At 53.2% G+C, this 21,541-nt stretch overlaps 1 protein-coding gene across 2 annotated transcripts in view; it reads right to left on the reverse strand.

Annotated features, from left to right (window-relative positions):
- Positions 1-21,541, reverse strand: part of CUX2 (cut like homeobox 2) — a 218,648-nt gene that overhangs the window by 31,863 nt on the left and 165,244 nt on the right. For both annotated transcript variants that reach the window (XM_045846220.1, XM_045846211.1), the window contains exons 4-6: positions 19,807-19,885; positions 3,400-3,534; positions 131-254 (exon numbers count right to left, since the gene is read on the reverse strand). In XM_045846220.1, the coding sequence (XP_045702176.1) occupies positions 131-254; positions 3,400-3,534; positions 19,807-19,885 (338 nt within the window). The remainder of the gene's footprint in view (positions 1-130; positions 255-3,399; positions 3,535-19,806; positions 19,886-21,541) is intronic.

Genomic DNA, 21,541 nt, shown 5'->3' on the forward strand with positions numbered 1-21,541 from the left:
GGCCCAGGCCTGTGACCCCACCTCAACCTGCACCTGGATTCCCCAGCTGTCCCGGGCAGGGGCGGCTTTCCGGGTCCCACCCCCCGGCCAGGTGGGGCAGCAGAAGCCCCTCGGACCCTTCCCTACTCACTTCTGTTTCTCCGCCTCATTTCTCTGCAGCAAAGTTTCTGTCAGGAGGGCTTTGCTGGGAATGCCCGGGAGGCGCCCCCGCTCGGTCAGCGTGGGCCCGGCTGGAGATGTCCCCTCTCTCTGCTCTGGGGGAAGAAACAGATGGAAAGATACCCATTGCTGAGAGCGGTGTGACAGCCAGAGCCACTTTCTGCAAACCAGATCGATCGGAAGTGCTGTGAGAAGAATCAATTTCCTAAACTCGGTGCTGGAGAGAGCGCGGCTGGCGGGACCTGCGGTCCCCGAGGTCAGCTGGGTTGTGGCCGTGGCGAGGGCAGGTACACAGAGGTCAGGTTCCCATCCTGCCAGCCTCCTGCAGCGTGCCCAAAGGCTTCCTTTGCCCTCTCAGACTCATCCCTGCCTCTGTGGCCCCTTATTTTTCTTGAAAGTCATGGTAAAATATACATAACATAAAACTCACCATTTTTAAAGGGTACAATTCAGTGACATTGAGTATATTCAGAATATTGCACTGGTTCCAGAACATGCCACCACCCCAAAAGGAAACCTGTCCCCACGAAGCAGTCACCCCCATCTCCCCCTTCTCCCTCCCCTGGCCACCACCAGTCCTGCTGTCTCCACGGACTTCGCATGCTGGGCGTTTCACATAAGTACCGTCATGATATATATACCCTTCCGTGACTGGCTTCTTTCACTTGTCACAGTGTTTTCAAGGCCCACCCAGGTTGGAGCGTGTAGCAGGCCTTCGTTCCTTTTGACGGCTGCGTGACAGTCCGTCCTTTGGATGCGCCACGTCTGCTCTTCCGTTCATCGGTGGGCGGACATTTGACTGTCGCCACCATGTGGCCATCGTGAGTAGCGCTGCTAATACACACCGGTGCCCGTGTTTTTGTCTGAGCCCCTGCTTTCACCTCTTTGGGACAGGAGCAGAATTGCCGGGTCACAGGGTCACTAGGGATAGCTGACTGAGGAACCCTGGATCTCGCTCCTGTCCCCACAGCACACTCTCAGCTGCTCAGCTGCCACCTGCCGCAAGGCAGGGGCCCCTCACCAGGAACACCTCTGCAGGCTCCTCGTAGGGGTTAGTGCGTGCCTTCGGCCCCGAGGTCGTCACGGGGGGAGAGGGTGCTCAGGGTCCAGCTGTCGAGGGTGGGTGGCTCAAGAATTCCAGAATCTGGGCTCCCGGCCTTAGATCCCAGTGGCTCAGTGAAGTTCTGTCCTGGCTATCAAGCTCCTACTGTGAGCCTGGCACAGTAGGGTAAGTGCTGAGCTGGGCGGTGTGCAGAGTGAATCCCTCGAGGGGCTGACACAGGGGTCAGGGCCTGGCTAGTTCTCTCTCTCTCTCTTTCTCTCTCTCGAGCGTGTGCACACACACGCACACACACACAGGAATTTTCCAGATGCTGAGGTCATGGCAGTGAACAGAAAGACAAGGTTTGACCATCATGATACAGAATACCACATGTCCTCAAGGAGAGATGCAGCCCAGGGCTGAGGACAGGAGCCATCGGTCTGAATCCCCATTTGGCCTTTGCGACTCAGTTTCCCCATCTGTAAAATGGGGCCAGCGACACCTCAGGCTGAACCAGGAGACAGTGGGATGCTGTGTGAAAGGCACATGACACACAGCAAATGCTCTCAAAGGGCAACCGTCCCGATGCCTACTGTTCTTATAGAGGGAAGATCAAATGCCAGAGGAACCTCAAAGGCAGGAGTGACAGTTTTGCTGGGGAACCTCAGAGGTGCCTCCATATGACCTGGAAAAGAACTGCCAAATCCTGGCTTGCCAGGGGGGAATGGCTGGAAGGGCAGTCCGGGTACAGGAACAGAGTTGGCAAAGTACTGTATTTTAATCCCAAGAGGATCCTTTCCACGGCAGGTGCTCACTGGGTGTGTGGGGGGCAGGCAGGGAGCTGTGAGGCGGGCGCTGTGTGAGAGTGGACGTTTCCTGAGCAGTGACTTTGCACCCGGCTTTCATTTGACAGGCCCCGCCCATTTTACCTTCCCCACAGGCCCCATCGGCCCACCACCTGCTTGATAAGTCAGGTTTTATGGAAACACAGCCACACCCACTCACGCGCACATTCCTATGGCTGCTTTCACTCACGACCGAGCAATCTTGCAGACACGAGGTAAATCCTGCTCATTCATTCCTTAGACAAGTATCTCTACACCTGTTCCCCTCTTCACTGCCTCGTTATTTCCTCAAAGCCTTTCTCACCATCTGAAATCCTATTATTAACTTACTGGCCAGCACCACGAGGGAAGGGATTTTTGTCTGGTTTGTGCCTGGCTGTGTCCCCAGTGCCTAGGAGAGTGTCTGGCTTGCAGCTCGATGAGCACAGAACTAGAAGGTCACCAACAGCTTTCATGTGCCTATTTACTGCCCTGCCCACAGTGACCTCCAACGTCACCTACCACAGGTAACCACCAATCTGAACTTTGTTCATCATTCTCTTGCTTTTAAACATTTTAATCATACTATATGTACACCTAAACACATTTTCAGTTCTGCGAGTTTCTTGACTTGTCTCATCTGGGGCTGAGACAGTGCTGTGTTCACCACATCCTCCTGGCACACAGCCAGACCACATTTCCCAGCATCCTGTGCAGCAGGTATTGCCACAGGACTGTGCTTTAACCAGCGGGATGCGGCTGGGAGTGATTGTACGCTGCTTACAGGCCTGGACCCCATAAACGTTGGTAGGACCCTCCACATTCTGTCTCTGCCTGTTGGCCGGTTGTCAACATTCATGGTGGCGCTGGATGTCACATGTTGCAGAGGGCAGGACCACCAAGGCCGAGTCCCTGAGTGATTATGCAGAGACACCCTTGCCATTCCCCTTCAAATATACGAAGCCTCTGGCATCTGGGCTAGGTCTGCGGCAGTGGAAGTGTGCCTTACCCCACCGGTATCTAAAATGATAAAGTTGACCTTTAAAAAAAATGCCCTGGCTGGTGTGGCTCAGTTGATTAAGTGCCAGACTGTGAACCGAAGGGTTGCCAGTTCGATTCCCAGTCAGGGCACATGCCTGGGTTGTGAGCCAGGTCCCTAGTAGGGGGCGCACAAGAGGCAACCACATGTTGATGTTTCTCTTCTCTTTCTTCCTCCCTTCCCCTCTGTCTAAAAATAAATAAAACTTTTTAAAAAATAAAATAAAATGATAAAGTCGAGTTCCCTGTGTACCCCCTGCCCTGGCAGAGTTTGGCTGCCCAAGATCCACAGACCAGCTGTTCATGAGGGATGTCCTGTGAAGGCCTCGTCAGTACCTTTAGGGCTGAGGAACTCGGGGTGCCTCTTCCACGAAGTGTGGAGGTCTCGCCGCGGCTGCCCACTGGGGTCGAAGCTGGGGGGCTGCAGTCTGTCGTCTAGGCTGCGTGTCGCCTCAAATACAGGCACAGGGTCTGCAGAGAAAGAGGAGGACAGGGGTGGTGGGGGTCCTGAGGGTTGAGGGATGCCCAGGCTGAGCCGTGGGACCTGGCGGATCCCTCCACGGGGGGCAGGGGTTGGGGGGACAATCCACAAGAGGTCCCTGGAGTCGTGCTGATGACTTAGGGAAGCAACACAGACTTTCTGCCTTCTCCAGGCACCGGTTCCGGGGAACGTGTGCCGTCCCCACGGGCGTGTGTGTCCTACACAGCTGGGAACAGCCATAACAGTAACTGCCACCAGAATTGCATTTTCCAGATTCTCCAATGCCATCTGGGGTGGCCATGAGACTGTATCTTGCATGCCTCCAACCACAGGGCACGGACCCTGCTCTGAAACCCACTGGCCCGAGGACAGCCTTTCCACAGGCCTTTCCAGGTAAGGCTCGCCGGCAGCGAAGACGGACACAGACCAGCTCCTGGGGACGTGGGGCTGCTCTGCGGGCAAGGGACTCCACCTTAGGCTGCACGGGGTCTGGATGCTCCCACCGAGTTCTCCCAGCTCCCTCCCATTGTCCTTCACCCGCATTTCCCCAATAGCATCCTTGCCCATGGAATGAATCCTTGGGTGCTTCTCAGTGGACTCAGACTAATCATTTTTGACACTCGGGGCTGATTAAGTAAGGGCATTCTGGAGATGCCCACCTGAATGCTAGATGCTCCTGCACCTCCCAGTAGCTAAAAACTGAGGAGCATGCAGGTCCTTCTGCCTGGAATTCTGCTCCCTCTCCCCCCATCACCTGGCGAGCACTTCCTTTCTTTACATCTAGAATCCAGCACCTCTTCTTCCAGGTGCCTTTGCTCAGCTTCCCACCTGGGCAGGCACGAAGAGTGCCTAGATAATACCCCAGGCTGGTGTGGCATCTTCCTGGTTACAAAGCCTGCCCACAGGAAACAGGTTCCATCACGCCCCCAGCATCCCCTGGAGGCTGCCCTGCATCCAGCTCACTTTCATGGATGATGAAACTGAGGCTCAAAAAACCCAGGTAACTTGCTGAAGAGTGGAGGTGCGATCTGGGTCTGACTCCCTCTCTCTGATGCCTAGTGGTGTGACCATTTTGACCTCAGCAGCTACGGGCGAGTGCTCACGGGGGCCCGGGGAAGCCAGGGCCTCCTCTCTCCAGGTCAAGGGGCCTGCTCTGGTCCTCAGCCCTTTAAAAGCACCGAGCTCTCACTCTTCCTGCTCCTTCCACCGGGGCCTCCTGCCAGCACCTGCTTGGCCACTGCTCTCTGGGGCGGGGGAGTGGTGGGCAGAAGGGTGAAGAGCAGGGGCCCTGAAGATGGACCCCTGGGTCCTGGTCTAATCCAGACTTGCTTCTCGGGATTGCCGTGTGACCTGGGCAAGAAACTCTAACCCTCTGTGCCTCACTGGCCAAGTACCCATCTCATGGGGCTGTGATGAGGATTCAGGTCAAGTGCTCAACACGGTGTCTAGCACTTGGTCAGCTCAGAACAAATGGAAGCCCTCGCTATTGCTGCCTTCCTGGGCTCCAGGCACACTGACTTTCTTCCCTCTGTCCCTCACAGGCACCTGCCCACCCCAGAGCTCTCGTACAGGCAGGAACCTCTGCCAGAACACTTTGCCCTCCCCCAACCCTTTCAGCTAGTTAGTGCTTCCTCGTCTTTTCCCCTCAAATGCCATTTCTTCCAGGAAGGCTTCCTTGAACAGTCACAGTCCTCCAGTGAGAGTTCTCCCAGCTGCCTACACCTTTTTACCACAGCATTTGTCATACTTATAATTGTCATTGAGCTGCAAGTCCACCTAACTAAAGCACGCTTGGCCGAAATCCACAACAGGGCAGGCACAGGACCACATCTGTTTTTGCTCACTTGCTGGACCCCCTGTGGATGGACACACAGTCCGACCCAATAAGTATTCGCTGATGAAAGAAATGGGATAGTGCCCATGCATGGGGCCTTCAGGTCCGGCTGGAACAAGGTCCCTCTGCTACCACCTGTTGAGGTGGCGGGAGGCTCGGACAATGGGCGTTTGTGCCGAGGTAAGCAGGTGCGCGGGAAGGCCGCTGCCTTCCTCTGTCAGCGCTCCCCCACGCCCCGTCATTAGGCAGGGCCTGCTCAGCGGGGTATGCCATTATGTCTCCCCGGGCTGATGTAATTATACATTGACATAATTAACCCAGTGAGCGCATTAGGCAGGCCAGCTAAAAATTCATCTATAATTATTTGTTGTGTGCATGCTAATGAGTTCATCTGCACTGCCTTTGTACAACACGGACAAATTAATTTACAAGTCTGGATTTTTTAATAAGTTCAAGGAAACGCTTCCTATTGTGTTCTAGTTTTTGAGAAAAGGAGAAAAAGGCAACGGGCGCTTGCCAGGGTCAGGGGAGTCAGACAAACACGGGAGGGCGCTGCTCCCGGCGGCCGTGGAGGGCTCGCTCTGGCTCCGAGGTGGAGGGGAAGAGCCGCTGCAGTTAGAGTGCTGGCCGGCCAGGCCAGGGTGCACTCGGGTGATGGCCGACGCCACTGACGCCATTCCTGGGGTCGGGGAGTGACGCTGTGTTCTGCTTGGAGGCCCTGCAGGTCACCTGGTGCTGCCTGTGCACTCCGTCCGGGGGAAGCTGACCTCCCCTGGAGAGGCTGGGGCAGTGGCGCTGGGCAGAAGCTCAGCGCAGGTTCGGGGGGTCCCGAGGCTCTGTCTTTCCCCTTTGCTTGCTGGTACGGGGCAGAACAGGGTGGTTTAGCTCACGGAAGCGCAAGTCCGGCTCTGGGTCCACATCCCTTGGGGCCTTGAGCCTCAGTTTCCCCACTTATAAAATGAGAAAAGTAGAACACTGCCTACTTGGAAGATTTAGAAAGATACTGGGAGAGGCAGTATAATTTAAGGAACTTTGGACAGTTAGCCTCTCAGAACCTTTACCTCTCACCTGCAGAACGGGGCCGCACATGGGCAGTGTGGTTGCGAGGACGAGGGAGAGAACGTGTACAGAGGTGTGGGCAGTGTGAGGGGCACAGCCGGGCTTGCCAAGTGTCCACTGCTGAGAGGAGGCGGCAGCCTGGTCTCGTGGTGTTCTGGGGCCAGCTGTCCACGTGGTGACCTCCGTGGCGTCTTGGGACAGGGTCTAGCCTCATAAACTCTCATCAGTCCCTGGGAGCTCCAGAATCCGGCAATCCTGCTTGGGACGCTACTCTGGGACCCAAAGGCTCCGGCTCAGAGAGTCACCACGGGGAGGGGCCCATCAGGCTGACTCCTCGCCCCAGTGCACCGTTGGGGAAAAGCGGGGTCCGCTGACGTCCCGGAAGTCTGCCAGCACGTTGGTAGCAGAGCTGAGATCGCCCTTGGGCCTCTTCTTCCCACACTACATGGCTCCTGGCTCCCCAACTGGAGGGAGAGAGCGGCAGTGGGGAGGGGTCCATATGATTCAGCCAGTCAGGCTACGACAAATCCTAACAGCCCAAGTACTTTAAACATTTCAGAATCCATTCATTCTTCACCACAACACTGTGAGGTAAGTGTTCTCGTGTCCCTATTTTACAGATGGGGAAACCGAGGCACAGGGCGTGTGTGAAGGTAAAGCCGGGTAAGGTAGATGCTGTGGTCTCTGTTTTTCAGACAGGAAATGAAGGCCCAGAGAAGAGAGGCCATGTGCCCAAGGTCACCTCGCTCAGAAGTGGCCAAGGTGGGATTCGAGCCTAGGTGACAGCTGTGGGCCGAGCTGCCTTGAGGGGGGGCATGGGCGGTTTCTTACATCAGGCCAGGAGCACGAGACTGAGGGCTCTGTTCTCCGCCTTGCCACTGGCTTGCTGTGTTACCCTGGACAAAGCACCAGACCTCTCTGAGTTCCGGGCTCAAATTCCTACTGCGAGTATATCGGGGCACACAGTCAACACTGCGTGTCACCACATAAAGGTGGAGCCCTACTGAAATGAGCGTTTGGGCCCTGTGACTGCCCCTTAGCGCCAGATGCTCAGGGAGGGTGATTATTAAACGCCTTCACAGCTGAACTTGACAAGAGAGGTGCAAACATTGTAAGTCTTCCAAATTCCCAAAGCCACCCTCAGATAAAGGGGTGGGCGGTCTGGCGGTGACACCTCCGGGGAGTCGCCGAGGCCCCCTGAGGCTCTGATTCATGGGGGACGAGGGGCCCTGATGCCCCGGGCTGTGCAGGGGCTGTAGGAGCGCGCTGAGCCCCACGACGGCCGGCACCAGCAGGTCCCCAGCCGTGTGCCCTCGCTCTTCTTACTCTGCCTGGCAGCAGCGGGACGTGCCGCCCAGCTCTTCCTTCTGGAGAGAGCCTCCCATGAGAAGGTGGTGACGGCGTGCCTGCAGGTGCTGCACGTTCGGACCCGCTGCAGCGCTCGCTCGAAGGCCACAGTCGCCTGGGCTGCTCCCAGCCGATGACAGAGCCTGACAGGCAGCAGGGTCACTCCTGCCAACGCTGGCACGGGCAACCCCTCTGTAATGGACTGAATCGTGTCCCCCGAAATCCCTAAGTCGAATCCCTGACTCCTGACGTGAATGCGTTTGGAGACGGGGCCTTTACAGAGGTAAATGAGCGGTAAATGAGGTCGAGGCAGGGTGCGGGGGACTGTCCTCTGATGGCACTGGTGTCTTTATACGAATGGGAAGAGACGCCAGAGTTCACTCTCTGTGCACAGAGGAAAGGCCACGTGAGGACAGAGCGAGAAGGCAGCCACCTGCACGCCAGGAAGAGGGCTCTCGCCGGAAACCAACCTGCTGGTACCTTGACCCTGCACTTCCAGCCTCCAGAGCAGGGGGAAATACATTTCTGTTGCTTGAGCTCCCCTGCCCCCACCCATGGTAGTTTGTTATGGGTGCCTGAGCAGACTGCTTTGGGGCTTCCTGTCAGCCTGGTTAAAGCTTTCTCAGAGTGGCACTGTTGGCTGCGTTCCTCCTCCCTCCTCCTTCCCTCCCTCCTCCTGCTCCTTCCCAGGTGTCAGACCCATATCCTCATCTGAAGGCTCTCCTGCCTCGTCTCCTTCCCCTTCACCCTTCATGGGCGCCCCCCGCAATGCATCTCTTGCACACCAGGGCTCTCTTGGTGTCCGTGTGCTTCCAGAGGGCTCACACCAACACGGGACTGCTCTTTTGCCTCTCGGAACATCAGATTGGAACAGATTCTCCCTCAGAGCTTCCGGCAGGAACCAGCCCTGCCAACGCCTTGGTTTGGGGCTTCCAGGCTCCAGAACTGACAAAATGAGTTTCCACTGTTTTAAGTCACCAGGTTGTGGTGGCTTGGTACGGCAGCCCCAGCAGCACCAGAAAACCCATACCCTGTGCTCTGGAAGCCAGACGTCCAAAGTCAAGGTGCTGGCAGAGCCATGCCCCCGTCTGCTCCATGCTTCTCTCCCGGCTCCGGGTGCCGCTGGCATCTGCAGCTTGTAGCGGCGTCACTCAGTGTCTGCCTCTGTCGTCACAGGGCCTTCTCTCTGTGTCTCTTTCTTCTTCTTATAGGGACTCCAGTCATACTGGATTAGGGTCCACCCTAATGACCTCCTTTTAACTTAATTACATTTGCAAAAACCCTATTTCCAAATAAAGTCACATTCACAGGTACCAGGGGAGACACAACTCAACCCATAACACGTGGTAACTGACTGGGTACAAACTGTGAAAAACGTAGGACTGAAGAGCTGCCAAATCTCAGAGGAAGGAAGTCCACCCTCGAATCTAGCCCACTGCCCTCCTGCTGCACCCATTTCACCTGCTGTTCAGGGAGACAAGCCTGTTTCATAAGAGGAAGGAGCAGGTTCTGGGCTCTGGTCTTCCTGCATTTTCATCCTCTTCCGCTCCTGAGGAATTAGGCTGTGGGTTGTGTAGGGCCCCTGCTCTGAAAAGTACCGAGCAATCACTTACTTCCCTGGGTACTTTCTACTCTTTATCCCCCTACTCCCAGGCACACAGGGTGGAATTCCCAGCCCTTACATGGCATGGGCAAACCCTTCTCCTACCTCCCCCATCTGGAAGAAATTCACAGAGCCCTGAGCTACACTGTTCGGGTTGGGTCAGGAAGGAAAAAATTACTAGCATCTGGAAGGCTGGAAGATTCCACCAAATTATATGCAGGTAAAATGCTCGGTGGCTGGCAAATCCAAGGGCTCTCCCTTACCTTGTCTAACGGTGTTATTCGATGCATCAGCTAAATGTCACTGGCTGCTCTTACAAACACAAATTGAAAGAGAGGGAAATGACAAAAGATCTTTAAGCTGTTTGGAAGAGGTTTCTCAGAGAACCTGATGGTTGTGGGGGGAGGGCCTGGGGAAATCTTGCTTTCAATCCTCAGTCCTCCCTTGGGGTGTCTCTGTTGGGGGCAGAATAATGCCCCCCAAGACGGCCCCTCCTAACTCTCAGAACTTGTGAACGTGTTATGTTACATGCAAAAGGGAACTGAGCTGCAGGTGGAAGGTGGCTAGAGTCGGAGACTGAAGATGCTGTGTAGCTTTGAAGGGGCAGGAAGGGGCCAGAACCAAGAAATGGGAATGGCCTTTAGGAACTGGAAAAGCGTAGGAAATGGATCCCCCCAGAGTCTCCAGAAGGAGCACAGTCCTGCCGATGCTGTGATGATAGTGCAGTGAGATCTGTTTTGGACTCTTGGCCCCTGGAACTGTAAGGTAATTAATGTGTGTTGTTTTAAGCTACTAAGTTTGTGGCAGTTTGTTACAGCAGCAACAGGAAACTAATACAGCCTCTAATATAGCCATTTATTATATCAATACGTTTTTATCGAGCACCTGCTCTGTGTTGGACACGGTTTTTTCAGTTGCTAATGCTGCCTGAGCACTGGGTGTGCTGGGAGCTCCTGGGCCCTGGAGACACAGCAGTGAGCCAGGAAGCTGCTGCCTTCCTGGGGCCGGCGTTCCAAAGGGGAGAGGCAGGCAAAGGACAGAGAGACCGCTGGCAGTGGGGGCGCTGAGAAGAATAAAGCAGGGTTGGGGGGACAGTGGCCTGAGGTGTGTGTGTTTGGGGGGATGGTGCTGAGGCAGCCTGGCCCGGGAAGGCCTTGAGAAGCGGGGTGTTGGAGCAGAGTCCCAAGGAGATGAGAAGCCAGCAGGGGGTGAGAGAGAATAACCCAGACACAGGAAACACTAGGCTAACAGCCCCGTCAGACCAAGGAGGGTGGCAGACCCTCCTGAGTCACTGTCCCAGAAACACGGCTTAGCTCACTCTTCAGGACACCCGATCCATCTCACAGACGGGGACCGGGGACTTCTGGGGCAGCTCCACCTGCCCCTCCGGCAGGCTCATCCGGGCACAGCTGCCCAGGCTCAGGGCAGGGTTCAGAGCCAGCTCTGGCCCTCCCGACCCCATTTCTGGCTTTCATCTCCCAAGTCCAGCGCCCACCCATTCTGGCACAGAAGCGGCCCCCATACCCACAAGCCTGGGGCAGACGAGAAAAATGAGGCCCTGCAAAGGGAAGCCCCTCGCTCAAGGTCATCGCGCTAGAAAAAGGCAGAGCTGGATCCGAGCCCAGTGCGCCCCAAATGCCAGGTGCGGGCAACCTCACGTCACTTCTGCCGCATCTACCGGCCTCTGAAAGATGACCAACTGAACGTGTGTCCTCACGTGACTCAATGTTTTCAACTTAAACATACTTTAAAGAAATACTTTGTTTCACTATTGTAAATAGATAATTGGTGTTCTGTATCATAAATAGAAGTACTTTAACCCTAAAAATAAGCACAAAGGAAAAAACCAAAACAATGAAACTGATGCTATTAAGTTCTAATTAGACACTGTTGCCTGCCCAAGACCTTGAACCCGAGGGCCAGCTCTCCTTTGGTTAAAAGGGGAGACGCACAGGTGTTTCAGACGCTCCAGCACCTGAGACATCACCTGGAGGGAAGCAGAAAGGTGACACCAGGCACATGCTGTGTTCAGTGTCATGCCAGGTACACCGCAGCTGCTCCCTGTGACATGTGACCCACTTGGGGAAGCGCTGGGTACTGTTGAGTCCCCAATCTCCAAAGTGGCCTGTGTGCCCCTTCCAAACCTCCCAGTGTCTGGCAAGCCTCATATCTTGGGGTCAGGAGAAGTGACAGAACACTCCCTGCCATGGCTCGTCCGGAGCCAGGGAGCCCAGGTTTCTGCCGGGCTCAGCATTTCCACCGGAACCCTTTCAGCCGAGACCTGCAGCTGCCCAGAGCCATGGCGAGGGCGGGGGAGGGACTTAAACTTCCCTCCCTTCACTCTTGCAACGTACAGTCAATATACAGCCGAAGGCAGTGGCAGAGGGAATCAGATCAGACTTAATAAAGCCTCCCAAAACAGGGGACCCCAAACCAGAAGTGTCTGACTGCCACAAATCGCTTGAATTAACTGAGCACGTTGGCAGACACGGAAGATCAAATAGGAACCATCCGAGGTGGCAGGTCCTGCGAGCCGTGCAAGGAGGGGGAACATCGTCGGGAGGCAGAGCGCCTTTGTCTTGCAGCCGTCAACCTGCTCTTTATGCACAAACTGCTTAATAAAATGACTAATTCATTTTGGTGACACTGGATCTAAACCCCTAGAGAACGCTGCTAACACATTTATAATATTTTAATACCACACCAGGCTTTCCAAAGGCACGGTCGGAGGAGATGGGTGAAACACCATCTACTCCGTCTTTCATCAATAGCGCAGGCTATTGGTGTTTTGTTTTTTTTTTTTAAGCGTCTACAGGGTTTTGGTGGGGGGCGGGGAGTCAGGAATCTAAGAGAAGCTGTCTCATTCCACCCACTGTGTCCATCTGAAGGAAAGTGGCATTCAGAGCTTTTTTAGGAAGGCTGGAACCGTGAAAGCTGTCCGAGAGGCTGTTTAGAAACACATATATGCAGAAGTATGCATGCGTCCCTCCAAAATACTTAGAGACAGAAGCTGCCTCCCATCTGGGCCCCAGCTCTGGGCTCCTGTATGGGTGGGGGGCTCAGGCTACTGATGGAGGTGGCGGTGAGAATAACTTTGATCCTTTCATCTCAATTTTCTGACAGCAGATGGGGTGTGGGTCCCTTACGCACAGCTGTGAGCTTTATGTCCGCCCACCCTTGCTTCCCTCCACTGTCAGGGCGGCTGCTTCACGGGGTCTCCTGGCTTAGGAATGGACGGAGAGGCTGAAGAGGGCCTTCCTTCTTGGCACTGGGTGGTGATGGTAATAACACCACCAGCAATAACAATGACAGCCACTGTTCACTGAGCATTTACTATGTGCCAGACACTCAGCAGAGGACTTTACACTCTCCACCTCATTGAATCCTCCTAGGGGTACCAGGAGGTAGGTGTGCTTTTCCAGAAGGGGCGTCAGAGGCTCAGAGAGGCAAGGACAGTTACTCAAGGTCAGCATGCAAAGCCACGCCCACTGCCATGAAGATCAAGTCCCCACGTATGGAGCTGCGCAGGGAGCTCCAGGTGGGCAGGGCCCACGTCTGCTCTGCTCCGTGTGGTGCCTCCGGTGCTGTGCGCAGAGCGGCTGGCAAAGGGCAGGCCCTCAGCACCTGCTGGATGAACCGCACGGGGCTGCTCCTCTGTGCCAGGCACCAAGCTAGGTGCTCCCCCTTCCCACCGAACCCACCCTACAGGCCTATAATCAGGTGAGATCGTTATCTGTGTTTTACAAGTAGGGAAACAGAAGCCCCGAGAAGCCCAGTGTGTTCTGGGAAGCCAGACGGCGGGACGGGGTGTGGCCCCACTTGCAGCCGGGCGCCTCACCTGCAGTCCTGCTGACGCCCCTCCTGGCTTCGCTCTGCCCCCACATCTGAAGCTCTGTGACTGTCCCCCCTCAACCAAACTACCCCTCTGAGGTCCCGGCTTTGGGGCCCTGGCCATGAGGACCAGGACCTTGGCTCGGGAGGGTGACTTGGGCCCCCCTGGGTGACACACCCACGTTTCAGCTCGTCCTCTCAGCTCAGAACCTCTCAACACACTGGCAGCAAAGACCATCAACTGGTTTTCACTCATTAGAGCTCAAGCCTCGAATGTATTTTTCCAAATCCTTCCAATTTTTAAATTAACCCTGCTTATGGGTTAGGAGCCAGGGGTCGAGATTCAGGCTTCACAACCTCTCTCTGCTGTGTGACCTTGGACAAGTGGCTTGGCCCCTCTGAGCCTGCATCTCCTCAGCTACACAGTGCGGGCAGGATGGCCTCACCTACTTTCAAGGGGGCTGAGGATATCAGTGAGCTTGTTTCTGGAAGGGACTGAGCACGCTGACCAACATGCAGGCACCACCCTGGGAAGAGTCCCACAAGGATGGTGGCCCAAGCCTGAAACCCACGTCAAAGACCCACCCCTTCCGAGACTCTCCTCCAGCCATCCCTCCTTGGAGCCCTTCTTCTGCTGTGTGTTCTGGTTGTCCACAGGGCTCACTGCACATAGTAGGTGCTCAGAGAATAAGCTGATGAACAGCTGTAGCTGAAATGCCAGTCCTCCCTTCTCAAGGGAACGGCTGTGTACGGAGCACCTACTGGGTACCAGAGTGCCAGACGCTTTGCTTTAACCCTCTTCCAGCTCGTATTTACCAGGAGCAGAGAAATTTCGACAGGCGCCACAGGGAAGGGGTGCTGCTGACAGAAGAAAGGGCACGGGCAAGGGCATAACAGGAAAAGGTGGGGCGATGCCTTCTAAAGTTATCTTCCACCTTTGGGAAAGTCTGCCATCCCTAAGCTTTTCCTTTTTATGGCTTAAATACTCTAATGTTACCCTTCAGTGCTCTCCTGACCCCTGCATTCCCAATCGAGTAGAGGGCAAAGGCGGGGAGGGAGGTGAGGACAGGCAGAGACAATTTCTTGTTATACCGAAACCCTTATTTCAGTCTATTGACCTGTGAAGGCGGTTTATCCACTAGATGGCAGTAGAACTAGGCATTTGGGACAAACACAAAGACAATTCTTAATCTCCCTCACTACTATACATACTAATGTATATTTCTGATGGTTCAAAGATTCAAATTTTTAAACATTAAAATCACAAGAGTACTAAATAAACCTATGACTTTCAGCTGAGAAGATGGTTTTAGAATATAGCATGAAATCCAGAAATCATAAAGCAAAGTAAAATTCCTTACCTTTTACAAACATATTTTGAATGCCTGCTATGTAACATCTGTAAGAGACACTGTAAACAAAGTTAAGAAACAAAAGGCAAACCAGGGGAGAATACAGAAAACACATTTACCAGGATGGAGGTTAACATTCCTACCATATGATGAGCATCTACAAATTAGTAAGAAAGAGACCTCTCTGATAGAAAAATGGACTAATGGTACAGGAACTAGTGATTTACAGAAGAATAAAATATGAGTGGCCTGAAACATACAAGAAGATATTTAGTGTAACTGATAAATAAATGAGTGCAGAATCAATCAAAGAGAAGAAATTCGTATTCTTTCTGGCCACTGATCCTGAGCCTGTGGCCAGTACATGGCTACAATATTGTTTCCTTCCCGAGTTTTCCTCCTTGTCCTGTGAACTATATAGCACAGTACCGGTAGGTTGTGTTTTCAACTCACACAACAGCTACACAAAAGAGTGTCACACACAACGAACCAAAATTACTCGGGATTTTCAATGGCACGGAAACACGGATGCTCACGCTGGGGGAAGGGAAGGGAAGCAGGATGCAAAACGGTACGTGCGGGATACAGGGCTGTTCTGAAACAGTACGTGGGGGAAGGACCAGAAAGAAAACAACAGAATATTCCCACTGCTTTTCCATGGGCAGTTTTCATTCTTCTTTCTACTTTCTGTATTTTCTGAATTTGATAGTGTGCATAGGCAACTTTTATAATTGGGGAGAAAATTTTAAAAGCCTTAAACATCATAACGCATTTTCCTATTCCACAGCCTCAGTAACCCTGCTGGCTAAACAGCTCCCTTCACACCCTTCCCGAGGGACGGAACCATGTGAAATCAACGCAAACGCTTGCGACCCTGTAACCTACACCCTGATGTCAGCTCTGCAACGGGCCCCTGATCGCCAAACCCTCCAAGCGCGTTCTTGCACAGCCTATCAAATTCTCAGGTCACCTTACGAGTAGGTTCTATTATTGTCCCTCTGCTAAAGACACAGAACCCAGAGCTCAGAGAGGTTCAGGCCCCCGCCCAAGGTCACACAGCAAAAAAACACCAAACTGACGGCCCGGCAGCTGTGCCTGCCCCCGAGCTCCAGCACCTGAGTGGAGCGGCCTCCTGCCTCCTGAGAGGAGGAGGAGGGGGAGAGAAACGCCTGCCAGGACTTGCTGCCTCCTGCCTCAGCTTTTAAAAAACCAAGGCGAAGCAGAGGAACGTTTTGGGGCACTCGCCTCTCTTGTCTCACCCCTTCAGCAATGTTCCTCCAGCCTGCCCTTTCACCTGCTCTCTGCTCGTTTTGATGTTTTTCCTTTTCTTTTCTTTATTTCATTTTTAACTAATCACTTGGTTAACGAGTCAGCTTGCTGAAGCTTGGGTCGGCACCGAGTGACTCCACGCACGCGAGGAAGAAATCAGCCGTCACCGACACAGAAGTCAGAAAGGTTTAAATCAAATCATCTTCCACAACAATGACATTAATTATGCTTTTAACACGTTTTACTGCTTTTTTTCTCACTTCACGCCACATCTGTGTGAACAATATCCACAAGATTTACGGTTTTCTTTCGTAATTACAGACATCCAGGCTGCACACTTATCAAAATACTTGCTGAGCAATCACGCCGCATCGCACGCGCTGCCAAAGATTTGTGTTGGCAGCAGTCATTCAAAACAGAAATGTTGAATCAGGACTTGTGTGGCTCTGGAGGTGGGGGGGGCGGATTCTGACAAACGATTTGCCTGTCAAGAAATATAAAAACGGGAGAGTGCACCCTGGCAAATTTTCCAGGAGTGTTGTTTTTATGGAGGGGCGGGGCCGCGCGTGTGGGGAAGACAGCGAGCCGGGAGCTCTGAGCACCAGAAACACATCTGACACTTGGTTCTTGTGTCTGAGGATAAAATTTAATGAGAACAAGAATATGTCTTCCTAATTCCCCCAAGAAATCATTAAAACATTTTGTTATTCTTAAATGTCTCAGAATGAATTAGAGCCCCTAAAGGGGCTGTTCGCACGGTACGTCTCCATCAGTTAAGGCTCCTCGTTCCCTAACTCGGTGACAGCTGGGGACTTACGTTCCCCCCGCCCCCCATTTCCAGGGAGAGAGCTAGGAAGTCAGATGCGCAGAGTCAGCACCAGGCTTGGAACCTTTGGGGAGGAGGTTGCAGGAGGGCACAAGGACCCTCTGGAAAGTTCCTGCCTGTCTTGGGAGCTCTCAAGGCCCCTGGCTGGCACTGCAGTCCTGGCCGCCCTGTGATTGTTAATAGCCTTACCTCCAGAAAAATGAGGGTCTCCTAGTGAACCCCCAAACAATGTCTCTTTTCCAAGTGGAGGTTGTAACCCCCTCCTCACTGCCTAGAACCACTGGTGTTCCCTTAGGTTTGTGACAACAAGTTGGTTAAGTGAGTGACAATCTGGTCACCTCTGTTGCCACAATGCAAGCTCCCTGAGGGCCGGGCCCTTGTCTGCATCAGTGGGTTCATGTCATGTTCCAGTTCTAGTGAGTGCCAGGCACACAGCAGGTGCTCAGTAAATGCTATCTGGGTCAATGAACACGTGACAGGAAGAGGGCTCTAGTTGAAAAAGTACCTTTTTGTTCAAACGGCTCTTCCTCCCCTTCCTGTAGCTGAGTCGTATTTCTAATTCACTCACTGAACAGTTATTAGGTGCCGACTGTGTATGGGGTTCTGGGTATACAAACTTGATAGGACTCAGTCCCAGGCTTGGAGAATCTTACTTCTCCTAGGGAAGCCAGACACATATATGATCGTGACAGTAATGACACGTAGCCAAGTACCACCATGTGCCAGGCACACGGAAGCCTCCCCAAACCACAGGAGGCAGGTCCTCGCATTACTCCGAATTTATAGAAGAGGAGACCAAAGCCCTGGGAGGTGAATTAATTCATCCGCAGTCACCCAGTGAGTAAGTGGTGCAGGCGGGATTCCACCCGGGGCCTGGCCCTAAGCCTGGAAACAAGCCCGCGTCAGTGCTGCCCCCTGGTGCTACGGGTCGGGCTCCACGGCGCCCAGGGACGGAGCCTGGCGTGAGGACTCCAGGGAGGCGAGTTCGGAGTCTGTAACTGAGCACTCTCCAATGTCATTTGTTGCCAAGACTGTGAGTCTTGAGAGACTGAAAAGAGTGGGAAATAAGAGTATATTTTTCCAAATAACTCTGGTGAGGGTGGAGAGACTATAGGGCCTCTCAGATACGTGCGTAGTGTGTTCCTCAGGGTAACGACCGGCTGCAGACACAAGGCCGGTTCAGTCTCATGCCGCAGGGCACACCGTCCGAGGGCGAGGGGATGCTCAGGGCCCCGAGGGCTGTGCTGTCCAGCTCCAGCCATTCTCACCGCCAAAGCGTTCTCGTTGAGAAAGCCCACGTGGCCGTGCTGCCCTCCTGAGAGTACAGAATCAGGGCAGAGCACAGGGCCGGGCAGAGGGCATCCAAGGATGCAGATGCCTCTGTAGTGGGCTGAACGGTGGCCCCCAAACATCCGCCAAGTCCCAGTCCCTGGCCCCTGTGAATGTGACCCTACTTGGACAAAGGGTCTTTGCAGATGTAATGAAGTTGAAGATCTTGCGATGAAATCATCCTGGACTATTTGTTGGGCCCCAAATCCAGTGACCCCAAATCCTTGTTAGAGAAAGGAAGGGGAGGTATGGGACACAGAGGCGAGGCAGCAGAAGGCCAGGTGAAGACAGGCAGACACAGAAGTGCTGTGGCCGCAAACCAGTCCTGAATCCAGGATGACCTCATCTCAAGATCCTTCACTAATCACACCTGCAAAGACCCAGTTTCCAAATAAGGTGACATTCGGAGGTTCAGGGTAGACACAGATTCTGGGAGGGTACTATTCAACCTTCTCAAGTTGCTCAAGACAGATGGAACAAGCAACTTCCCCATCCTCAGTACAAAGATCCCACGGACAGCTTTTATTTCAAGTACACTGTCCTCTTCGTAAACCCTCAGCCCCAGTCGACGCCCGCAGCACCGACCCCTGCAGCTTCGAGGAAGAACTTGCGAGAGGGTGAGGGTGCTGTCCTGGCAGACGGGCCCCTCCCAGCTCTGCTCTTCTTAAGCAAATCCCTACACCGTCCCAGGCTCCCTCTTCTGAGCCAGTACATGAGAAGGGGGCACAGGATGGGCCATTTTTAAAGAGGCAAACTTTTCATACAAGTATATCAAGGAACAGCACCTCCAGTCTCCAGAGGCCTCTCCCAGGAGCTCAGTGTCTAACAGCACAGGTTAATGTTTTCTAAAATCGAGGTGAAATTTCTGTAACATAAAACCTACCATTTAAAAGGGTCCACTTCAGTGGCATTTAGTGCCTTCATGATGTCGTGCCACCGCCACCACCACCTCTGTCCAGTCCCAGAACATTTTATGCCCTCAAAAGGAAACCTTGTGCCCACTAAGCACTCACTCCCCATTCCCTGGTCCCCACCCCTGCCAGCCCCTGGCCGCTGCCAATCTGATGACTGTCTCTATGGATTTGCCTCTTCTGGACACTTCAGTAAATGGAACCCTATGCCACGTGCCTTTTGTGTCTGGCTCCTTTCCTTCAGCACAATGTTTTTGAGGCTCATGCACATTGTAGCTGGTGCGAGCGGTTCGTTCCTTTTTACGACTGAGTCGTACTCCATTGAATGGATAGACTGCAGTCTGTTTCTCCATCATCCATTGATGGACATTTGGGTTGTTTTTCCTTTTTGGCCACTGTGACTAGTGCTGACAGGTTAATTATGCCTGTCTTCATGTCTTATGTAAAAAAGAGTCATACAGTATGTGTTCTTTTGGGTTCCACTTTCATTCTACATCAAATTTTTGAGGTCGGTGGCAGCACGTCAGAGGAAACTTCTGAGGTCTTTCCAGCAGCGCTCTCTGCTGGCAGAAAGCACTGAGCACCATTTGTCCTCGGGCGGGCCAGACAGACCTCTTGGCTTCCCAAGAAAGTCAGATGGGACACCCTGCCAGAAGCCCCCCTAAGTTCCCTGGGCTGACATGGGGAGGTGCAGGGGGAAGACACAGGAGCCGTGTGCTAATGTCACACCAGACTGGGTGGAGAGGCCATCACCCCCAATGCCCCCACCCATGGAGGGCATGGCTATGCCCGAGAATCTAAGCCTCCCCCCAGATCCCATCATGAGGACGCCCCTGTGTGATGGCCTAGTGGCTGTTTCTTCTCGTTATTTACTCAATTATGGAGCCCAAGCATTTCTTACCTGGTGCTTCAACTAATTGCTTGTAAACACTCAAAAAAGCAGCCTCAGCTTCCTGACTTCTTTTACTAAGGGCCACCACCTTTGGAAACAAAAAGAAAAAAGTCACATGTTACCATGATAGGTGAGTCTACAAGGAAATCTGATCATTTTATTCTTGTGCAAACATGGGATGGGGAGGGGAAATGAAGGTTAAAAGTAAGATGTTAAAAAGTTCAGGTTCACATCTCAGCTCCTATACTGCATTCTGGCTGTGTGACCTTGGGCCAGTCACTATCCCTCCCTGATCCTCAGTTTCCTCATCTGTAAAATGGGAGTAAATAATAGAACCTACTTCCTAGGCCTGTTGTGAGGAACAAATGAAGATGCATATAAGGGGTTAGTATGGGGCACACGGTCAGTTATTAAATAACTATTATTATTCTTGTAATTAAAGGGCCACACTGGGGGTTTAAACATGGTATATGTTTTGGAGAAACAGGAGACACATCTGGGAAATATTTCTTGCCACTAAAAATTAAAGAGAAATCATGAAATCTCTAGTAAGATATCAAACAGCTTCAACAAATGTCAAGGTGAAAGTGTTGTATGAAACGGTTCCTGGTATACCAGAGGCGCTCATAAACGCTTCTTGCCTGATGAATGCACGGGTGACTGAATAACTCGGAGGCCAAGACCCACATTCACGCACTCATTCTCTTGCTCACGGGCTCGTCCTGTTCTGCCAGTGAGACTCTGTGAGGCGCATTCAGGCGAGACGCGGCGCCTGGCACCACATCGCGCCACTCCGGGCTCGGGATTCTGAGCTCTGGCCTCAGGCCTTTTGGTTTAGTCCTGGGCCGTCCTGGCACATGAGCTCTTGGCACCCATGGGCCACAATCCCTACCCTCCTCGAGGACATTCTCAGATGGGTATGGTCCAGTCCTTTGGACTGGAACAGCTTTATTCTCCTTGGAGCCACCAGACCCCTCCGTCTGGTGCCACCTTCCTGAGCGATGACCTACTGGAGCATCTCCTTGTCAGCCACCCTCTCCCAGAGCTGCACTTTCCTCGTGAGTCCCACTGATGCCGATGAAGAGGGAGTTCACACTGAGTCCCTCCCCGGGAAGCAAGCTCTGGGAGCACAGTGTCGGGTGCGCAGAAAGTGCTCAACGTGGTTTGTTGAAAGGACAAATCCCAGTGGGCTGCACCAACTCTAGGTCCTGTCTGACACCGTCCTGGAGAAATGACAGAGGCCATTTCTGAGGATCTGTCCACAGAGGTGGCCAACATGAGGCACAGGCCCTGGAGACAGGCCACCTAGTTCAAATCCCAGCCTCACCACTTTCTATCTGTGTGTCCTTTGGCTGGTAGGTCACTTAAATCCAGTGCCTCTACTTCTTCAGCTGTAAAATGGGGATAATATGACAATCTCCTTCAAAGGCTTGCGAGAGGATCAAATGATTTAACACATGTAAAGTCCTGTGCAAACCCCCTGGCATGCATTAAGCCCCATAGACATGTCACCTCCTGGTATGACCTACCCCCTATTACGGGGACAGGCTCTGCCCAGGGCTGCGTGATCAGCCTCAGCTGTGCTCATCTCTGGCCTCCTACGGAGAGCGCCCGCATGCACTCTGGGAAGAAAAATTTGAAAACCATAGTAGTTCCTCGTAAGGCTTCCAATACGGCAGCCATGAGCCTCATGTGCTTACCGAGCATTTGAAACATGATGAGTCCAAATGCAGATGTGGGGTGA

Source organism: Phyllostomus hastatus, unplaced genomic scaffold (genome assembly GCF_019186645.2).
Source record: "Phyllostomus hastatus isolate PE091 unplaced genomic scaffold, TTU_PhHast_1.1 phas_contig_1162, whole genome shotgun sequence".
Taxonomy (NCBI): Eukaryota; Metazoa; Chordata; class Mammalia; order Chiroptera; family Phyllostomidae; genus Phyllostomus; species Phyllostomus hastatus.